The sequence below is a fragment of the Biomphalaria glabrata genome, chromosome 10, assembly GCF_947242115.1.
Source record: "Biomphalaria glabrata chromosome 10, xgBioGlab47.1, whole genome shotgun sequence".
NCBI lineage: Eukaryota > Metazoa > Mollusca > Gastropoda > Planorbidae > Biomphalaria > Biomphalaria glabrata.
The window spans coordinates 23,626,675-23,646,212 of NC_074720.1; the positions used below are offsets into that span (position 1 = coordinate 23,626,675).

Sequence of the window (19,538 nt, forward strand, 5' to 3'; positions counted from 1 at the left end):
GACAGAGCCGTCTCTTCCCGGTTTAGGTATCGGTATAACTGTGGCTTTCCTCCAGCTGTTTGGGAAAGCGCCTGTTTGCCACACACAGTTATAGACCCCTAGCAGGACTGCCAATGAGGGTTCGGGAAGGTGCTTGAGGAACTGGTAATGGATTTCGTCTTCTCCAGGCGCTGTGTCATGTGACTTGTCCAGCGATTCCCTCAGTTCCTCAAGCGAGAACGGTTTGTTGTAGTCTTCATTGTTCTCTGACCTGAAATCAATGGGGTGTCTTTCCTCCCTGGTTTTGACTTTTTGGAACTCTGGCGTGTAGTGTGCAGTGGATGATTTTTCTGCTATTGAGGATGCAAGGCAGTCAGCTATTTCTCTGGGGGACGTGACAGTTCGTCCTTGGTTTTTCAAATGCCCTATTGCATTTGATTCTTTCCCTTTGATTCGCCTTACTGCCTTCCAAACCGCTCTAGCAGAAGTTTTGGCATCCAGACTGCCGACAAAACTTCTCCAGGAATTCCTTTTGGCTGACCGTATGGTTTGTCTAGCCTTTGCTCTAGCTATCCTGAATAGCTTTAGGTTTTCCTGGGAAGGATTCTTTATAAATGCAGCCAGTCGTTTTTTCCTATCACCAATAGCACTTTTGCAAGCTGTATCAAACCATGGTTTGCTAGGCAGTTTTGGATTTGCAGAGGTTAGGGGTACAACTTTCCTGGCTATACTTAGTAGCTTGCTAGCAAAGGTATCAGCTGGGTTCTGTTCATGGAGGATATTTTCTGTGATATCCTCGGAGCATCTTTTTTGGAATTGTTCCCAATCGGCCTTATTCAGTTTCCTCCGCTGAGGTCGTCCCAATGAAGGGAGATTGTTAGTAATGATGATTGGGAAGTGATCACTTCCCCGTAGATCATTGCTAACTGACCATTTAAAATCGTCCAGAAGTCCGGGGACGCATACGGTGAGGTCAATGCATGTGAGTGATCCAGTTCCTGGCTGCACTGTGACGACATGCAATTTGTGCTTTCATTATTCATTATTATTTCTTTGCTGGATGTATATTGAATGTTCTTTTGTAATTAGTTATGCAGATGAAGACTTCTGTTTTCAAGGTGGGCTCCACAATGAGTATTTACATTAAACGTTTTACTAGATCTAGACTTGTTCAACTTTGGTTATTTGGTTAGAAATAAAAGAAGAAAAATGGCGACCCAAGATGGCGGCCGTTCTAGTACTAGATCTATTCATTATAGTAAAGATCAACTCCTCGGACTTCGTTCCAAGAGGAAGCCTCTTCCACCGTGTTATGCACATATAAATTGTTTCTACCCTTCCTCTATTAGTACAAGGAAAAGAGGGAAAAAAGGAGGACTACGGCAAAGACTGAGAAGAAGAGGTTTTCGCCCACCACTTCCTACGATTATTCTAGCTAACGTCCGCTCAATTAGAAATAAAGTGGATGAGGTATGTGCCCATGTACGCTACGACCACGTATTTAGGGAAAGTTGTCTATTGGCTTTTACTGAGACATGGTTAGAGGAGGATGACAACGACAACCTGATTGCTATTGATGGTTTCTCTTGCGTGAGATCTGACAGAACGGCTGAGTCTAAGAAGAAGAAAGGTGGAGGGCTTTGTGTGTACATCAACCTCAAATACTGTACCAACTACACGGTTAAAAAGAGAATGTGCTGTCCGGATCTAGAACTACTGGCGCTTTCATTGAGACCTTTTTATTTGCCACGAGACTTTGGTGTTATTTACATAGTCCTGGTTTATGTTCCGCCTACAGCCAAAACGGAAGTTGCAGCTGCAATCATCGCTGACGTAGTGCATGAGTTTCAGACAAGGTCACCGGACGCACCAGTAGTTATACTGGGTGATTTTAATAAATGCACCTTGAAGGTTGACCTACCCACATTCTATCAACACATTTCATGTCCGACAAGAGAGAACAGAACTCTGGACTTATGTTATTGTAACATCAAAGGAGCATTCACATCTCGTGAAAAGCCACCACTAGAATCATCGGACCACAAAACAGTACAACTGCTGCCTACTTACCGTACAAAACTTAAAGAAGGAAAAATCATTCAAAAAAACGTACAAGAATGGACTCAAGACAATATTCTCAAACTACAGGGATGTCTAGACTGCACTGACTGGAATTTGTTCAAAGAGACCACTTCAAATCTGGAAGAATGGGTCGACGCAGTGACAAATTACATCAAATTCTGTGAAAACATGTGTGTCAGCACTAAGAGCATCAAGATATACCCCAACAATAAACCATGGGTCACTGCAAAAATAAAACGGGAAATAATCAAAAAGAAAAGAGCATTTATGAGTGGCGATGGACAGACAAGGAAAATTGCTCAACGAAATGTCAACGTCGTTCTTGAGGAAGGGAGGAGAAACTACCGCACCAAGCTGGAAGACTCAATTAATACAAGTGACATGAGACAGGCATGGGGCATCATGAACAAAATGGCAGGAGCACAAGTCAAAATTAAAAATAATCTTGCTACAAGAGACGAAAAAACATTGGCCAACGAGTTAAATGATTTCTATTGTCGCTTCGACACGAAAGATTTTAATTATCTAAGACTCAAAGCCCTTGAGGATGTCAATGTTAACAACTGCTTAGAATTAGCGATTACTAAAGAGCAAGTTTGTAACATTTTCAAAAACGTCAACCCAATGAAAGCTGGTGGGCCTGATGGAATAAAAGGGCGAATCTTAAAAGAATGTGCTGAACAACTAGCTGAACCTTTCCAAGATATTTTTTCTACTTCATTACTAAACCATGAGATACCACCTGTGTGGAAGTCATCTATAATTGTACCTGTGCCAAAGGTTTCCAAACCGAAGGAAATGAATGACTATAGACCTGTTTCACTTACTTCCATTGTGTCTAAATGTTTAGAAAAATTGGTTAAAATGTTTCTTCTGAATGATCTTTGTAATAAGCTAGACCCTTTACAGTTTGCTTACCAAAAGGGTAAAGGTGTAGACGATGCCATCCTAAATATTTTAAACTGTGTCTACAAACATCTGGACTTACCGAACACTTATGTAAGATTGCTCTTTATTGATTTCTCATCAGCTTTTAACACTATACAACTTCATTTACTCATTGAAAAGATGAAAGCGTTGCGGATTAGTCCATACATAATACTATGGGCTAATGAATATTTGACCCAGAGAGCTCAGAGGGTTAGGGTAAACAATGTTATATCTAATGAACGCATAGTTAACACAGGGGCGCCCCAGGGGGCTGTGACATCGCCATTGTGGTTCATTTTGTACACCAATGATTTTCAATCCGATAGTTCTTGTTGCTCCTTCACAAAATTCGCTGATGATGCGGCTCTTCTTGCCCTGCTCTCAGAGAGCTCAGACGTAAATGAGTATTTCAAAGAATTAGAACACATTGAGGAATACTGTAAAGATAATTTTTTATTATTAAATGTAAAAAAAACCAAAGAAATGATAATCGATTTTCGTAGGGACAAGAAGGAAAATGATATTGTTTCTGTAGCTGGAGAGACTATTGAAATGGTGCAAACCTTTAAGTATCTTGGTACTATCCTAGACAATAAACTAAATTTTACTGCAAATACTGATTATATCAGCAAAAAAGGGCAGCAAAGATTACGACTACTAAGAAAACTGTCCTCGTTTAATGTTAGCGAAAAGGCCTTGGCTATGTTTTATCACGCTCACATCTGCAATATTTTAAGTTTCAACATCACTGCCTGGTATGGCAATCTGAGCATTAAAAATAAAAATAAACTTAATAGAATCCTAAATGCTGCTGGCAAAATCATTGGCAAAAAACAAACCCCATTTGGGCAGTTGTTTGACACAAACATCTATAAAAAAGCTAACAAGATCCTCGAAATAAAGAATCACCCTTTGTGTCAGGATTTTGTGATTTTACCATCACAAAAGAGATACAAGACACCGATAGCAAAGACAAACAGACACAAACACTCTTTTGTTCCCCGGGCAATCAAATCATTAAATAAGAACAATCTGGTATAAACTTTGTCACATGTAAATTATGAGTGAGTCTGGTGTGAATGTACACTTTGGTTTCTTATAGTTATAATGTTTTTTGTTTGGTGTAATGCACAAATTGTAAGACAAATTTCCTTACGGATAATAAAGATTATTATTATTATTATTATTATCATTAAGTATGCATAAATCATGTTGGAGGAAGATATCCTCCAGCATACGACCTCTTGTGTCGGTATTGTTGGATCCCCACATGGTGTTATGGGCATTGAAATCCCCAAGGATTAAATAAGGCCGGGGGAGTTGTTTCAATAGGTCCTCCATGTCTGTTGGGTTTAATGGAGCGCCTGGTGGTAGATACAGGCTGCAGCAAGTGATAACCTTGTGAAGGGTTATCCTAGCTGCTACGGCCTGTAGTGTGGTCTGTAGTTCTACCATCTCATGGGGGATGCTATCCTTCACAAGGATACAGACTCCACCTGATGCTCTCTCTGCATCTTCAACATTCTTGCTATAAGCACGGTAGCTTCGGAAGCTGATGCAATCTTTCAGAAATGTTTCCTGTAAGCAGACAGCTACAGGAGTCTCAGAGTCCATCAGTAGCTGCATTTCCTCGTAATTGGCCTTGAGGCCTCTACAATTCCACTGTACAATTCTGGAATCCATGGCTTATTCTAGATGACCTACTTGGAGCTATTTGGCCTTGGGAGGCCCCCGGAGGGGTTTCCCTTTATTCCAGTGACCTTGGTATTTTTATTCTTGGGTTTGGATGGAGAGGAGGACAACCCCCTTTTGGGGGAAGTCTTTCTCTCTGGAGAGGGGAGATCCCTCTGGTTAGAGCGGAGGTCATTTCCTCCTCTCTCGCCTCGGGCATCCTCTCCGCTCTGATTTCTCCACTTAGGGAGTTGGTCAACCTCTAATTCGGTAGAGGTTTGGGTGTCTGGCTGGGTTCTCTGAGGAGAACCTGTGTCAGACATGATGTCTCCGGGTTCTCCCGGAGTATTGGTTTTGACATGCTGCTCAGTCTCCATGCTCTCATCAGCGAGCACAGAGAACCTGTTCTTTAGCATGACAACAGGGCTTTCTTGTTTCTTCAGAGGTGTGTTCTTTGGCGGTGTTTTCTTCTGAGTTGGAGGAGGAGGAGGGGATGGTGGGGTCAATGTGTCCGTCTGTGTGGCTATGGATCTTCCTATCTTAGCAACAGCCTGGGCGTAGGTCTTTGTCAAGCCGAATTGGCCTTTGGGTAGGGCCAGTACAGCCGATTTCGCCTGGCTGAAGGTACATCCATTTCTTGCCTTGTACTCCTGCACGGCAACCTCCTGTTTCCACACAGGGCAGTCCTTGGAGTAGGCTGAGTGGCCAGCTTGACAGTTTGGGCACTTGAACTGGGCTGTGCAGCCCTTGTCCTCATGACCCTCTCCAGCACATCTGGCACACACAGTGTTCCTCTTGCAGACTGCCACGCCGTGTCCATAACCCTGGCACTTGAAGCACCTCATGGGGTTAGGTATGTAGGGCCTCACTGGAACTCGTAGGTATCCTGCCTTCACATACTCTGGCGGTGTCCTAGTTCCGAATGTGAGGATAATAGTGGCGGTTTTGACCTCCTCACCATCCCTGCGCCTGGTAATGCGCCGGGCATGGGTGACTCCTTCAATGCCCTCCACTATTTCCTTCTCGGAACATTCCAGTAGGTCCCTAGAGCTGATTACACCTCTGCTGGTGTTCAGACTCTTGTGTGGCATGACTTCCACTTGGAGATCACAGAGTCTTCTGCATCTTAAAAGCCCATCAGAGTGTGTCTAGCCATCTACTTCTACAAGAAGTTCCATTGATTTGTGTAGCTTGGGCTTGGGCTCTCCCACTACTGACTTGAGTCCCTTATAGATAAGGAAAGGGCTCAGCTTTGTCAGACTTTTCCCCTCCTCTGTGCACCTGACCACCAAAAATGATGGCCAGGTAGTACAGCTTTTTGTGGCCTCCTCCTTTTTTGCCTCAATGCGGCGTCTCTTGTCCAGACTTAAATCTGGGGAAAGTAGTTTGTTGGGGTTTTTTTTGTCCATGTATATTCTTGTTAATTCGGCACCTGTGCTCCCCACCCGCCATCGAGTCCAACAAGGGGACGGGCCATTCGGAAGTCCAGAATGAGCCCGCCAGGGCTACACAGGTGCTATACTCAGTCAGCTGCTGCATCGGACATGTGTCCGATACAGCAGCTCCCTGATTGACCCTCCAACCACCGCCCTCCAGCATAGGTCGAAGACCTATGCTGGTAGCTCGGCATGACCAGCCGATTGACCCAGAGCGGGCCATCTGGGCCTCATGTCTAGGGGAACTTGGAGCCAAAGTATTGTGTTGTGGTGGTTTATCCTCAGATAGCCACCACTCAAACACCAGGATCTCTTTATCCCCCCTTACCCGTCGCAGTCCACGGCAAACGGACTGGTCTATGACGTAGTGAGATATTTAGAGATAAGGAGACAGAGTGATGATCAATGAAGGCAGACTGAGGAAAAGAGGAGGCAGACACAATGATAGAAAAGAAGTAGGGCACTTTTGAGCTCCAAAAGTGCTAAGGAAAGAGGAGCGCAGTTTAACGTCATGTCTCGGGACGACTTTCATGGAGGTCCTCAGAGCAGGTGGGAAGAGGCTTCAAACATTGCCAGTGACAGATTTTTGTGGAAGCAGCTTACCACCCAATGCACCTAACGACGCGGGAGGATCTAAGCATAGCACACAAGGTTTTTTAAATAAAACTTTTAATAGCAGGATGATGCACTGTAGATACCTCAGAATATGCATTTTGTTGGCATTCAATACCGGAAATAGTGTTTGGCGGCGGAGCTCCGCCCCGTGCTAGGGGAGCTCACAGCGCTCTCCCAGACCCCCTTGATGGCAATGGCTGAGAGTCTACGATTTTTTCACTAACTACAGGAAGAACCTTTTGTAGGGTGCAATAAACGTCTTCCGAAAGAATGAAGGGTCAGAATGTAATAAAGATTAATTATGTACACACACATATACAATGTAAATATATATTTCCGGGGGTGGGGAGGAAAAATCCCCCCCCCCCCCCGAAAAAAAATCCTGGCTATGCCCATGGTCTATATAGACCCCCAGGGGTCTACAACTTCAAAGCGTCTACGAAAGTGAAAAAAAGAAATGGGGTCTATGAGATGCAAACGGGGGTCCACGAGAATGGATCTGATTTAAGAAGGTCGTGATTTCAATTTCGATCTTACAATAATGAAATTAACAATTATCTTATACAAATATAAATTATTTATACCTTATTATAGGTAATCCGTTAAATTTTAGTCATATTATTCGAATGAAAAATGAAAAATTTTAATATTCGTTTACTTAGCTTAATTTAGTCTACAGAGAACTAATATTTAACATGGCAGAATTTCATTATGAAATGTAGCGAAACTATTCATTCTAGAAGGTCGCAACACTGACCTGCAAAGTCGCAACCTTTGGGCAGCGGAGACCAACAGCAACATGCTATTGGTGTAAGCTTACAAAAAAAAGTGACCTGAATAACTTCAATGAGTTCTCAACGCAATCAACCGAAGCAGCTCGTTAAATACGCGATCACTTGCTCCAATGTGTCAAGAAAATGACAAGAACTTTTATCCGTTGCTCCATCACACTGAAATACTTTATGGTTGTCGAAAAGCTTTTGGTTCACAAGATTTGTTTTCCTTTTAGAAACTTGATCGGAGTTCTCATTTTCAAATGAAATTGAATGAAGTAGAAATTGGACATTGCCTATTGAACAGACTTGTTTCATACATTCCAAGATGAGATGAACTTACGTGTGTGGTATTTATTACTTCACCTTACAACGGTTAGAAATGACAATATTAGCTAAGCAGAGGGTCTACAGAATACGAGAAAACGTGGCAAGGGATCTACGTGCCTAAAAGTTTGGGAACCACTGATCTAGACTAATAGTAGTTTGGGTAGTTCCTCAAATGGAGAGAGAGAGAGAGAGAGAGAGATTCTTATTAAGAATCGGCCAACATATCAGAAAAAAAAAAAGGGGGGGGGGAGGCATAATATAAAGATTGGTTAGAATATGAATAAGTAGTTTTTATCATATAGATAGGAAATTAATTATGTTAACAAACTGTGATTTCTAAAAAAAAAATAAAAATTGGACACACCCCTTCAACTCAAATGGTTGGGAGGGGAGGGATAGATACAATTTGCCCCCCCCCCACCCTACAAACATACTAGTTGGAGGGGGGGGACATAATCTAAAAATTGGTTTAAATATGAATAATTAGTATATATAAAGAAATAAAGAATTCGTAAACATATTGTGTGATTTCTCTACTTAAATACGCCCCCCCAGGCACCTTCCCCCTTGGGTTCAATAATACATCTACGATAAAAAGCCGACAACGTCTTTTTGACTATTGTTCTAGTGTCCTTGGCAGGGAGATCTCTTTACACCAGAACGTCTCCTGTTCAACAAAGTCAGCTAGATCCTACTTAGTTCGCAGCTCATGGCGTGGCGCCCTTTCGTTGATTCAACAGTTCCAGTGGACTACTTTCATACACTGGATGATTCCTAGCCAATGCAACACCCGAATGTCCCTCCTCCACATGTGTCCTCAGCTTCCACTGTTGTAGGAATGAAACGATCTAACGGTCACGTGTTTTCATCTAGCAGATTCAATCTCACAGTAATGTCCTAATCATTAGTACGTCGAAAACCAAAGTTACATGGCTAAAACAAATATATACAGTCAAGGATTGGTTAGAATAATGATTAGAAAAGTAGTTCCCATGAGCAATCCAACGTGATAGGTTCAAGCAAAAGGCACTAAGTATGAGCTTAAAGTCACTAATTAGGACAGTATTGGATGAAGGAATGGTCTACTTGCGTGAGTGAGTGAGAGTGAGAAAGAGTGTGAGACAGTGAGAGAGAGAGAGAGAAAGAACGGATAATAAAGAGTATTATTATAGAGCGATTATTTTGCTCTAGATAACCAATTTTTAAAAACCTGGTTAAGCGACTGTATAAATCTACTACATTTTTTAAAATTCAACATTCATTAGTTATTAAGATCAAAATTATCGCTCTAAAAGATTAAGAGAGATTATTTTATAATATTTTTTTTTCTTGTTTATGTTTTTCTTGTTACAATACCTCTAGTCAAGTCACACTTTCGGAGTGGAGGTTGGGTGGGTAAGAGGTGGGTGAACGCGATTCTCAAAAACGGCTCTAACGATTTTCATAGAAACTGGACAGTTGATGAAACTATCGTCTAAATTGCTCAAATTATCGCTTCTGGTAACTGAATAACTGGACTCCTCTGTGTAGAAAGTGCAAGATAGGCTGGTCGTCTCTAGCTAGTAGAAGCTGGCTCATATAAGGTTATCTTCGATAGCCAAAGTTTGGAAGGGTTAAAGAATAGACATTTCCTCGTCCCGTTTGATCTGGGAAACAGAGCGAGCAGTGATCAACAATTTACCTAACAGTATAAAACTGTACACAACATACACAATTAAGCAGTCGTAATTAAATAAACTCCACACTATAAAGAGCAGGACTTGTCAACTCTCCAGTTTGCATATAACAATCTACATTCAACTGATAACACACAATTCCACTTGATATAAAACTCTCTAGTCTGCATATGCACAGTAACACTCTGCAGTCTACAGATAGTACATAATTCTATATAACTCTCTAGTCTATAAACAACATTCTCCAGTCTACAGATAATACATCCTTCCACTTAACATAACACTCTTCAATTTACATAAAACTCTCTCCTGTCTACATATGCACTGAAGCACTCTACAGTCTACAGATAGTACATCCTTCCACTTAACATAACACTATCCAATCTATTTAGGCCACAATATTCTCAATTATACAGAATATATATTCCTTTCACAGTTAGTAAAGGACGCGAAACTCTATGGGTATACAACTCTTGATCGTCAGGAAACTAAACGTAAACCCAACCCTCTAGTAATATCCTAGGCTAAAAAGTAACATGGTCCAGTCTAGCACATCCCAGAAACATCGTGACTCCCTCATCAGTGTGTCATGTCACTTTATTAAGTATCGTCCTAGACATCGATTTTGTTTCCACGCGTTCACGTGACGTCATGCTTCATTAACCAATTAGTTGAATCTAGAAATAGTAGTTAACCTACGTACTGATCGATCATTGCGTGAATTCCAATGAACTGTCAGAGTGATTGGATGGCACTGGATCGATCAAATGCCTAGAGAATGAAACACGCATGTACTCCGCACACTTATCTAACCGACATTTTTTTTTTTGTCAAGGGACATAACTATGTGTTTCAGTAAGAAATGTTTACTTTTGAGGGGAAAAATGAATATAGGAAATTTAGGCACTGGAAATTTAGGCAAACGGAAATTTAGGCATTGGCTAATTGGGCAGTTTACACGAGGCTGAACATTTGGCACCGGAAAATTAGGCACTCTTTTATAGCCACCTTAATTTTGAAGATAATTTTTAAAAAATGTTTATGCATATTTTACCCTTAGGCTATGGGCTATTTGTAACTCATAGTCATACTATACACGAGTCTAAGAACATTTGTTACAGGAAATGTGGCCAAAGGAACCAATACCTGTGCAAAGTTAGACCTAAGGGATAGCTCTAAGGCCTGAAGTCTTCTGAGAAATCTCGAAAATGCTGAGCGTACGAAAACAGCAACCCCATTATCTTCACCCAGTAGGGTAAACATTTCATCGAAGAAGAAAACTGCCACCTTGCTGAACAAATGTTTTTCTAAGATCAACAAGGCTGCCAAGAAGTCCCCAATGTCCAAAGCCATTGATAAAGCTCGCAAAGCTGATGAAAAAAAAAGACCGAAAGGAACCACAGACCGAAAGTGCTGAGGGAACGATGAACTTCCCCTTCTCGATAGGAGAGCTTAATGATGCCATAAGGAAATACCAGCTTAAAAAGGCTCCCGGGCCGGATGGTATCACCCCCGAAATGCTCAAGCATGTGGGGGGGGGGGGGGGAGGAAGGGCCGCTCTCTTGGAATTTATAAATAGTGTGGGAAAGATTGCTGAAAAAAATGGTAAATGAGCGTCTGGTTTGGTACCTTGAGAGTGCCCGTCTTATAGCTCCGGAACAGGCTGGTTTCAGGGCTGGAATGTCCGCTAAGAACAAAGTCAACATCTTTGTGCAGAGCGTAGCAGATGGATTCCAAAGGACCGAAAGCACATAAGCAGTCTTCCTTGACTTAAAACAAGCATATGATAAAGTATGGCGGCCTGGTTTGCTTCATAAAATAAGAGCCGTGGGGTGCGGGGACGAATATATTACTGGATTAGAGACCTCCTACAAGAGCTTGCAATAAGAACAAGGATGTACGGAGAAGTTTCAGGGGAAATGACCCTCGAGCATGACCTCCCCCAGGGCTCCGTCCTGTCATGCGTCCTTTTCACGGCCTTCATAAATAAATAATCGGCTCAGCCAAAATGTCAAAAGCTGCTATATGCTGATGATATTGTCCTTTGGAAATCCGGAAGGAGCGCAATCTCTAATCTATACAAAAAGTGTTGCAAGAAGATCTCCATACGCTCTGCTCATACACACAAAAATGGAGGCTAGAAATAAACACCTCCAAGACGGTCTATTCTTTGTTCACGCTCGGGCAACCTTTACGGCTCTCCCTTAACGGAGTGGCTCTCAGCATGGAAAAGCTACCCAAGTACCTTGGTGTAACTTTAGCACGCAAACTAAAAATGTGTGAGCACATCCGGGAAGTTGCAAGAAAGGCCTCAGGGAAACTTTGCATTGTGCGGAAACTGGCATCCACGAAGAGGGAAACCATTAATGCCTTCAAGCCCAGTGCTACTTTTGCATATACTGACGGGTCGGCATCGATAGATTCTGGAAGAGCAAGCTATGGCGCCTGCATTGACTTTCTTGGCTCTTACTCAGTCAAAATCTTTGGACCATGTGGTAGTATTAGCAGTTTTGATGCGGAGACCATGGCAGTCTGTGAAGCCTTAAAAGTCATTGGCTCTCAACTCGGCGAGGGACATTTGAGGGTAACACAGATTGTTGTGGTCACTGACTCAAAATCTGTACTACATGGCCTTCCAATATCGAAACTGTCATCATGGCTTCACACAACATAAAGCAACGCTATGGCACCCCTGTAATAATGCAGTGGGTATCGAATCACATAGGTGTAACTGGCAATACTATTGCAGACTCCTTGGCTCACCAGGGAGGGCGAATTCCACCAACTGAACAGGCTGCAAGTTTTCATCATTCCCTGGCTATAATTCCAAAAACAGAAATGGAAAAGTGGCTTGAGTGCTGGGACAAGTCCCAAAAAGCCCGTGGAGTCTGGGAGCGCATGAGGTGCCCTGGCCGCACTTTCCCATGGTGGAGGCTGTCCAGGCCTGAGCAAGCTATTATAGCACAGTGCAGGACAGGCCACTGTCCTGTTGGCTCATATTTCTCACGGCTATGGCCAAATTTCGATTCATAGTGCCCTCGCTGCGGGGAAGAAGAGGAAACCGTGCCTCATATTCTGTTTGACTGCTCCAGACTTGCTGATCTCCATCTCGACAGGTCTGGGAAACCAAAAATTCTCGACCTGTATGGTGACGTGTGCGCACTGCGCAAGACAGCAGGGTTTCTGTCCAGGGCTTTTGCAAGAGACGATTTAAGCCTCTCAAACCCTCACTCAAATGGAGTTTGATGATGATGATAGTCATTTAGACAAGATGTATATATTGATTTAAATTTAAAGGAAGCAACTTAACAAGTAAAATAAGATAACGGATGTTTATCTATACTATAAAGAAGAAAGTAAGCTGTATGGGTGTATGTCCTGCATAGAAATCAAAACCGTTTGACCAATCTTGATAAAACTTAGCATAAATGTTCCTTGGGTACTAACTAGAACCAAAGTATATGTAAAGTAGCCCTAAAACAAGCTTAAGACCCTCAAAAAAAAAATTGTGCAACTCCCTGAAAGTATTACTGTTTCATGGATCTAGGCCAGGGGTGTGCAACCTTTTTCTATTGCGGGCGCATTAAAAAAAATTTGTGAATGGGGGGTCGCATTATATATATATATATATATATATATATATATATATATATATATATATATATATATATACTTGCATACTTACGATGGTTAACTATGTATGTCTTTCCCTTCATAATTGTACTTTATTGTAAATTTCCATTGCAACAAAAGCAATTTTTGAAACTAATTTTGTTATGTCTTTTAGGTCACAACATTTCACCACAAATGTACAGTTGTACTTTGTGTAATATATTTAACTGTTTTCACTCATGCATAATGTTCCGGAAATGTGGAACTAGATTACTAGTCACTGCTTTCAAATTGCAGTTAGTCAGCATCAACACTTTATTACACCTCTTTATTTCTAAACAAGAAAATACTAGTTCACAGATGTTTGTGGACCCAAATAATGTGAAAGTTTGTGGAAATACAACTTCAGGCACCCATAAAACTCCAGAGGAAGATCTGACTTGAACTTCTTTTTTAGGTCATAATTTGCTTGGAGGTATGTCCTCTGGAGCTGATTCAGCTTTTGCACGAAATGGTGAACTGAGGGTATTGAAAAATGTTCCAAGTTTTTGATGTCTTAAAATTTGCTTTCAATTTCCACATTCAAAGTATTAAAATAAGTCTTGTACTTTTCAACCATTTCACAAGAAATAGCTTCACCTTTCAGCAAAGGAAAATGACAAAGCTGTTTTCACTTGCTTACCTGGAGAAATAAGATAGCTTTGTTTGAAAAGATGCACATAATAACAATGTCGATGGCAAAACATGAAGTCTGTCTTCCACTCCTACAGAAATATCAGAAACAAAGTCACAATCAATATCTTTCATGGAGCATATCAATTTCTACCTTGAGATCTTATATTTTTCTCAATACTTTGCCCATGCCAAACCACGCCGATACTACTTTGTTACCGAACATCAGAATGTTTTGTTTCCAAATCTTCAAGTACTTTTCATAACTGCCAGTGCCTGTGGTTAAGACCCCTAGCTCTGATAAGTTTGATCCCTGAGATAATTGGGTCAATAATATGTTTGATATTCAATGAAGCTGTTTGTAAAATTGAGGTATTGTTCTTTAATTTTATTAACAAACCTATTTCTTTCCCAAGGAAAGCATGAACACCATCAGTTGTTACACTTGCCATATTCATCCTTACTAACTAAACACTTTCAACACAGTTCTTCATAGTATCAAATTGAATAAATACTGGCCTGGGTTTGCATCTTTGACTGAATGTTTCAACATATTGCCAATTAGAATAATCTTCGTTTACTTTTTAGAATGACATGTATTGTCAATGTTTCTTTAGCCTCTTCATCAAAAGAATTTGAAGTTTCAATAGTTTATATCTATAGATATTTAAAATTATTTTATATATATATATTATATAATCTGAAGCACATCTAATATTTGTGGGTGTTCAAGGGCCGCATGTGGCCCGTGGACCATAATTTGCCCACCCCTGATCTAGGCCATGTTTAGGCCTACATGAGAGAAGGTCGAAAGGATCTAGATCAAGATCTTATTTAAGAACTACAATTTACAAAGATAGTTTTTTACTTTACCACATGAAAATACAAAATATAGTCTATTGATTTCATTATTTAATAAAATTTATCTTCAAATGTGTGTTTCAAAAGCATTTTTACATAAATATTTTCTTTATATCTGCAAATGTAGATGTCCTGACATACATGCTTAAGAATCCAAATAGACTTGTATACATGAGACAAGAGGGAGAGGTCATGCATGCGCAGAGCGAAGGCTCCATGCTGTGACAGGTGGGGCAATGTGACGTGTGTTTGGCACGTTTTATGTCTAGGGGATGATTATTTTTAAAGCTATCACACACCAACCTATCAGCATATGAATCGGGAGCAGGTACGCAACGAGACGAAGCAATGAAAGATAGATACAAAAGTTAAAATAAAGAATATTTATTTACATAAATATACATATAAGGATAAAAAGGGGGAGGGTTTGCATCTATCTCTAGTATATTCTATGTTTAATCATCACTCTTGCACCTAACAAGAGAGTATGTCACTTTGTCCTCTGACTTAGCTGGTATTCCTGTTGATGTCGCAGCTGGCTGTGTCCTGGCTTGAGGTTCTGCAGCTGGAGGTGGCGCTCTAGCGGATAGAGGGACGCCGGTGATATAGTTCTTGTGGAGTCTCAATCCCCAAAATCCAATATCTGTAGTGGGCACAGTAGGGCGGGTGGCCGGCTACCGTGGGCACAAGGTTACTGCGGGCAGAGCTGATCGGCCGTGGGCAGCGTAATTGACAGGATATGTCCAGTGAGTTGCAGAGGGTTGGCGTAGCTATGACGTCTCGCACAGACCTGAGTCCATAGGGACGTCGCACCTAATAAGATGACAGGTGGGCAATGCCGATAGCGCCAAGTAGTAGAGTTGAGTAGTGTCGTGTAGACACTGAACAGCAAATGGCAAATAGTTGAGTAGTGTCGAGTAGACACTAAGCGGCAAATACCAAATAAATAGGCAGACACCTGAGGGAGGCTGCGGATAAATAAAGACAAGTTAGGACATGTCTCTCATGCATCTTATCGATGCCCTCGAATGAGGTGCATTCGTCAGATTGGTGAAATTGCTTTAGAGCACAATGAGGAGATGATGACAAATGGGATTTGGGAAAATAGATGGCAGATAGTAGCAATATAGAAATGTACATAAAAGGGGAAATAATAATATAAAAATGTACATAGAAGGGGAAATAATAATCTCAAATTAACACCACAGGTGGATGGAGAAAGAAAGGGGGGGGGGGTGAATTGGGAAGGGGTCAGCGACCCAGACAGTTTGTTTACATATGACCGTAGGCTGAGAACAATGGAGAGTGTGTCCGTTCAAGGGGCGCAACTCTCGTTAGAGTAAAATGACTACAGGGGAGATAATTCAATACAGGGAAGATAATTCATATCTCTTTTCTAGACGCAGTATCAGTGCGCTAGTAAAATTATCAAGGCGACCAACCGAGATAAAGGGAATAAACTAAGATGTACGAATATATACATAGTTGCATCAACTATCAATTGAGCAACGTAGCATTAATAGGGTAATGCAGTACACAAATAAATACATAGAACATGTTTATGTTTTCTACTTACGCCAGTGAGAAATACACAATGCACTAATTAAATATAAATGAACTAGGCAAAATACACATGATAAAATCCAATGGAAATATACACAGAGTAATTTAGATGGAACTTGTGATTAAGTTCGGCTTACCACCAGGTATTCCTCTAGGAGTGAGAAAAATGAAGCAGTCCAGACTCGATAGCTCAGCTCGCATGAGAAATGAAAGAGGGTCTGATTTCATTTGGGTCTACTTTATATATGCCTGGAAAGTGCGGGCGGACACAGGAAATGCCCTAGGCTAAGAATTAGCTTACACGTGGGTGAAGTCCGACAAGCGCCGCACCTTGGTGTATCACGCGGTATGTTGACCCGTGTAATCTCTTAGATCAAAGAGAGACGTGGGAGGAAGAGTGACCTACATTCCACCCAAGGGGGGGGGGGGTGTCAATCGCGGCGGACATCCGCGGATAAGATCAAAGAGTCTGCGTGTATCTTTGCCCCGGTCAAGGGAAGATAAATGAAAGGACTGGCCTAATTTTCTCCAAGGTGGTGGACTAAGTCTAGCCTGGTAGAGAGGAAAAGGTGTGGCGGGTGAATAATTTGGAGGTAGGATGGGGAAATAATTAAAATAAAATAAATAAATAATGAAAAATAATAATTAATGCTGTGATAATTTAGAGTGACTCTGACAGCGAGTTTTTGACTTGTCACACATGCTTGCACACAAACATCTGATGCCTAGGCCTAACTCTAACTCTTAATCTAATTCTAAGATGAGAGATCTACTTTATACTTTAACACATCCAAAATATAGGCCTTTTAATTTCTTTTTTAAATCAAATTACCCTTCAAATGTGTGTTTCTAAAGCATTTTTACGTACATTCGTTCGCCATGAGTGCAACTCTATTCTTAAAATCGTGCACTTCTAAATATAGATCTATACACAAGCCATTGTTTTAATTAAAAATTTGGATTTAGGTCAATAAGCTATTTTTAGCTCCATTCATAATATTTTTATATTTCATGAATTCATGCATTTGTTTTACTTTTATAACATTATTATTATTTTCTTTAATTGTTTCTATTGCACTATATCCGCGGGCAGCAGGTAATATCTGGCTAGTATATTATATAATCAAGAGTGATGAGCAAATGATCACAGCAAACACAGAACAGTGACTGTCAGCCTTGGGTTTGCATGAAGTGTAGTTTTTCTACTACCAGAGTCAGATTCAAAGGCACCTGACCCTCCTATTCACTTCTCAGGCACTCTGCTGCACAGTGTCAACAATCAACTTCATAGTATTGAGCTTGGTCCACTGTGACAGCCTTTTAATGTCAGAAGGCAGAACCACGACTCTTTCCTCTTGTTCCAAAACACCACACTTTCTATAATACAAACTAGTTGCTTTGCTGGGTGGAAGAAAGCTTAGTCTCTTTCATAACACTGATATATCATATACGTCTTAAAACCATTAAAGTTGGTGTAGGGCAAAGTTACCTCATTCTTATTATATTATTATCCACTGCAATCTAGATCTAGAAAATTGAATTTAATCTTTAGCCTTTAGCTAATAATTAGAGATTATATAGAGACTAGATCTTTTTATAGAGTTAGTTTACAAATGTCTCAGACACAGACTCAAAGAGTGCACTAATTCAAATTATAATAATATTTAGATCTATACACTATTATATTCTAGATTATGTACAACGATAACATCTAGATATAGTGAATTCTAGTGACTAGCAGCTAGCCTAATAATATTATTGTTTAAAAATTAATAGATCTAGATCTATTCTATAATACTAGAATACTAACTCTACTAGACAGTCTATAAAATTTTCTAAATAAATTATATCTTATATCTATAGATACTAACTATATATATCTTTTTATACAGTTTACCACAGTCTATACCTATACCTAGATCCTAGAATCATACTCTAGAGACTCTATAAACTAGTATTAGTAACTAGTGACTAGTTGATCTAGATCTTGATGATATATATATATATAATAAGTATAATATCATATTTTAAATATTTATAAATTTATGATTATAATAGAACAGTTATATTTTTTTTAATATAATTATTATGATATCATCATAATAATTATATTTTAAAAAATTATAACTATTATAATCTTAAATTTATAAATATTTAAAATATAATTTATTAATTGTATTTACTTTAAATAATACTATGACACTATGACTAGACTATGATATAGTCATTTATTATAGAAATATAGACATTATTAAATACTATTATAGATTGATAGATCTAGATTAGTAGAGATAGCTAGATCTTATTATGATTATTATCTAGCAAATAAAAGTAGCATGATCATGTCATGATGATGATTTAATTAGCATCCTAGCCCTAGCTTAGCCTTAGCCTTAGTAGCTAGATGAGTAGATCTAGCACTACCACTAGACTAGCAGTATATAGATCTAAGTCTCTAGATCTAGATCAATTTAAATTGTATTAATGTTATCTTTATTAATCATACCTGTGGCGATTTTCCTTTCTGTAGGCATACTGCTAAACGACACAGTTTTTTTCCGAGTATTGGTTCGCTTTTTTCCATCCTTATTCATTAGACTCGATCGACGGGGAATAATTTGGTTAGAATCAGAATTACACTCTAGATCTAGATCTATATCCAGATCTAATTCATTCTCTTCTTCTTCGCATTCCTCGTCTTCTTCATTGCATGCATCTACAGATACATTTTTTTCTCCATTTAGAAATACTTCCTCTGTTTTATCCTCCATAGTGTTTACAGTCCCATTTGTGTTGTCCTCCTCGTCCGCCATATTTTGGATCTCTAGTCTAGTCTAAATCTAGTAAGTTAAGAGTCTAGAAGATCTTATCAGAAAGAATACAACTTGATATTTGTTTTAACTCATTAGAAATATTGATCTAGGGCAGGGGGATAGGGCATTGAACTTCAATTTTGAAAATAAAAATTATTTTAAATACACAGAAATCAACATATAGATCTTTTTTTTTTCATACCAACATATCTTAATTTAATGCATAATTGCATCAAAATTCATAAGGAAAAGCGAAATTGCCTTCCCTTTTTAGAAATGAACTGTTCTGTTTTCGTGACCTTGCGGTCTAAACAATTAGTAAGTCAAAGTGGTAAAATTGAAAAGGGTAGGCCTATATATATAGATCTAGATCTAGACTCTGGACTATATCTTGTATGTCTAGATTATGTTCTGCCATGGATCAGTACTTTTTTTTGTTATCTATTTATCATAATTTATGTCAACAACTTATTTCTAGCTTGTAAAATAAACGAAATTCATTTTTGTGCAAAACTAGATATATGG

At 39.8% G+C, this 19,538-nt stretch overlaps 1 protein-coding gene across 4 annotated transcripts in view; it reads right to left on the minus strand.

The window, feature by feature from the left end:
• LOC106074609 (inactive phospholipase C-like protein 2) overlaps nt 1–19,301 on the minus strand; it is a 118,195-nt gene extending 98,894 nt beyond the window's left edge. Inside the window, exons 1-2 of one of the 4 annotated variants that reach the window (XM_056043285.1) lie at nt 18,707–18,932; nt 13,787–13,868 (exon numbers count right to left, since the gene is read on the minus strand). In XM_056043285.1, coding sequence (XP_055899260.1) covers nt 13,787–13,868; nt 18,707–18,784 — 160 coding nt within the window. In that variant the 5' untranslated portion in view covers nt 18,785–18,932. Of the gene's footprint in view, nt 1–13,177; nt 13,869–18,706 lie in introns of all 4 variants that reach the window. The other 3 variants (XM_056043286.1, XM_056043284.1, XM_056043283.1) reach the window with 3 other exon arrangements.
• Between the last annotated feature and the right edge of the window lie 237 nt (nt 19,302–19,538).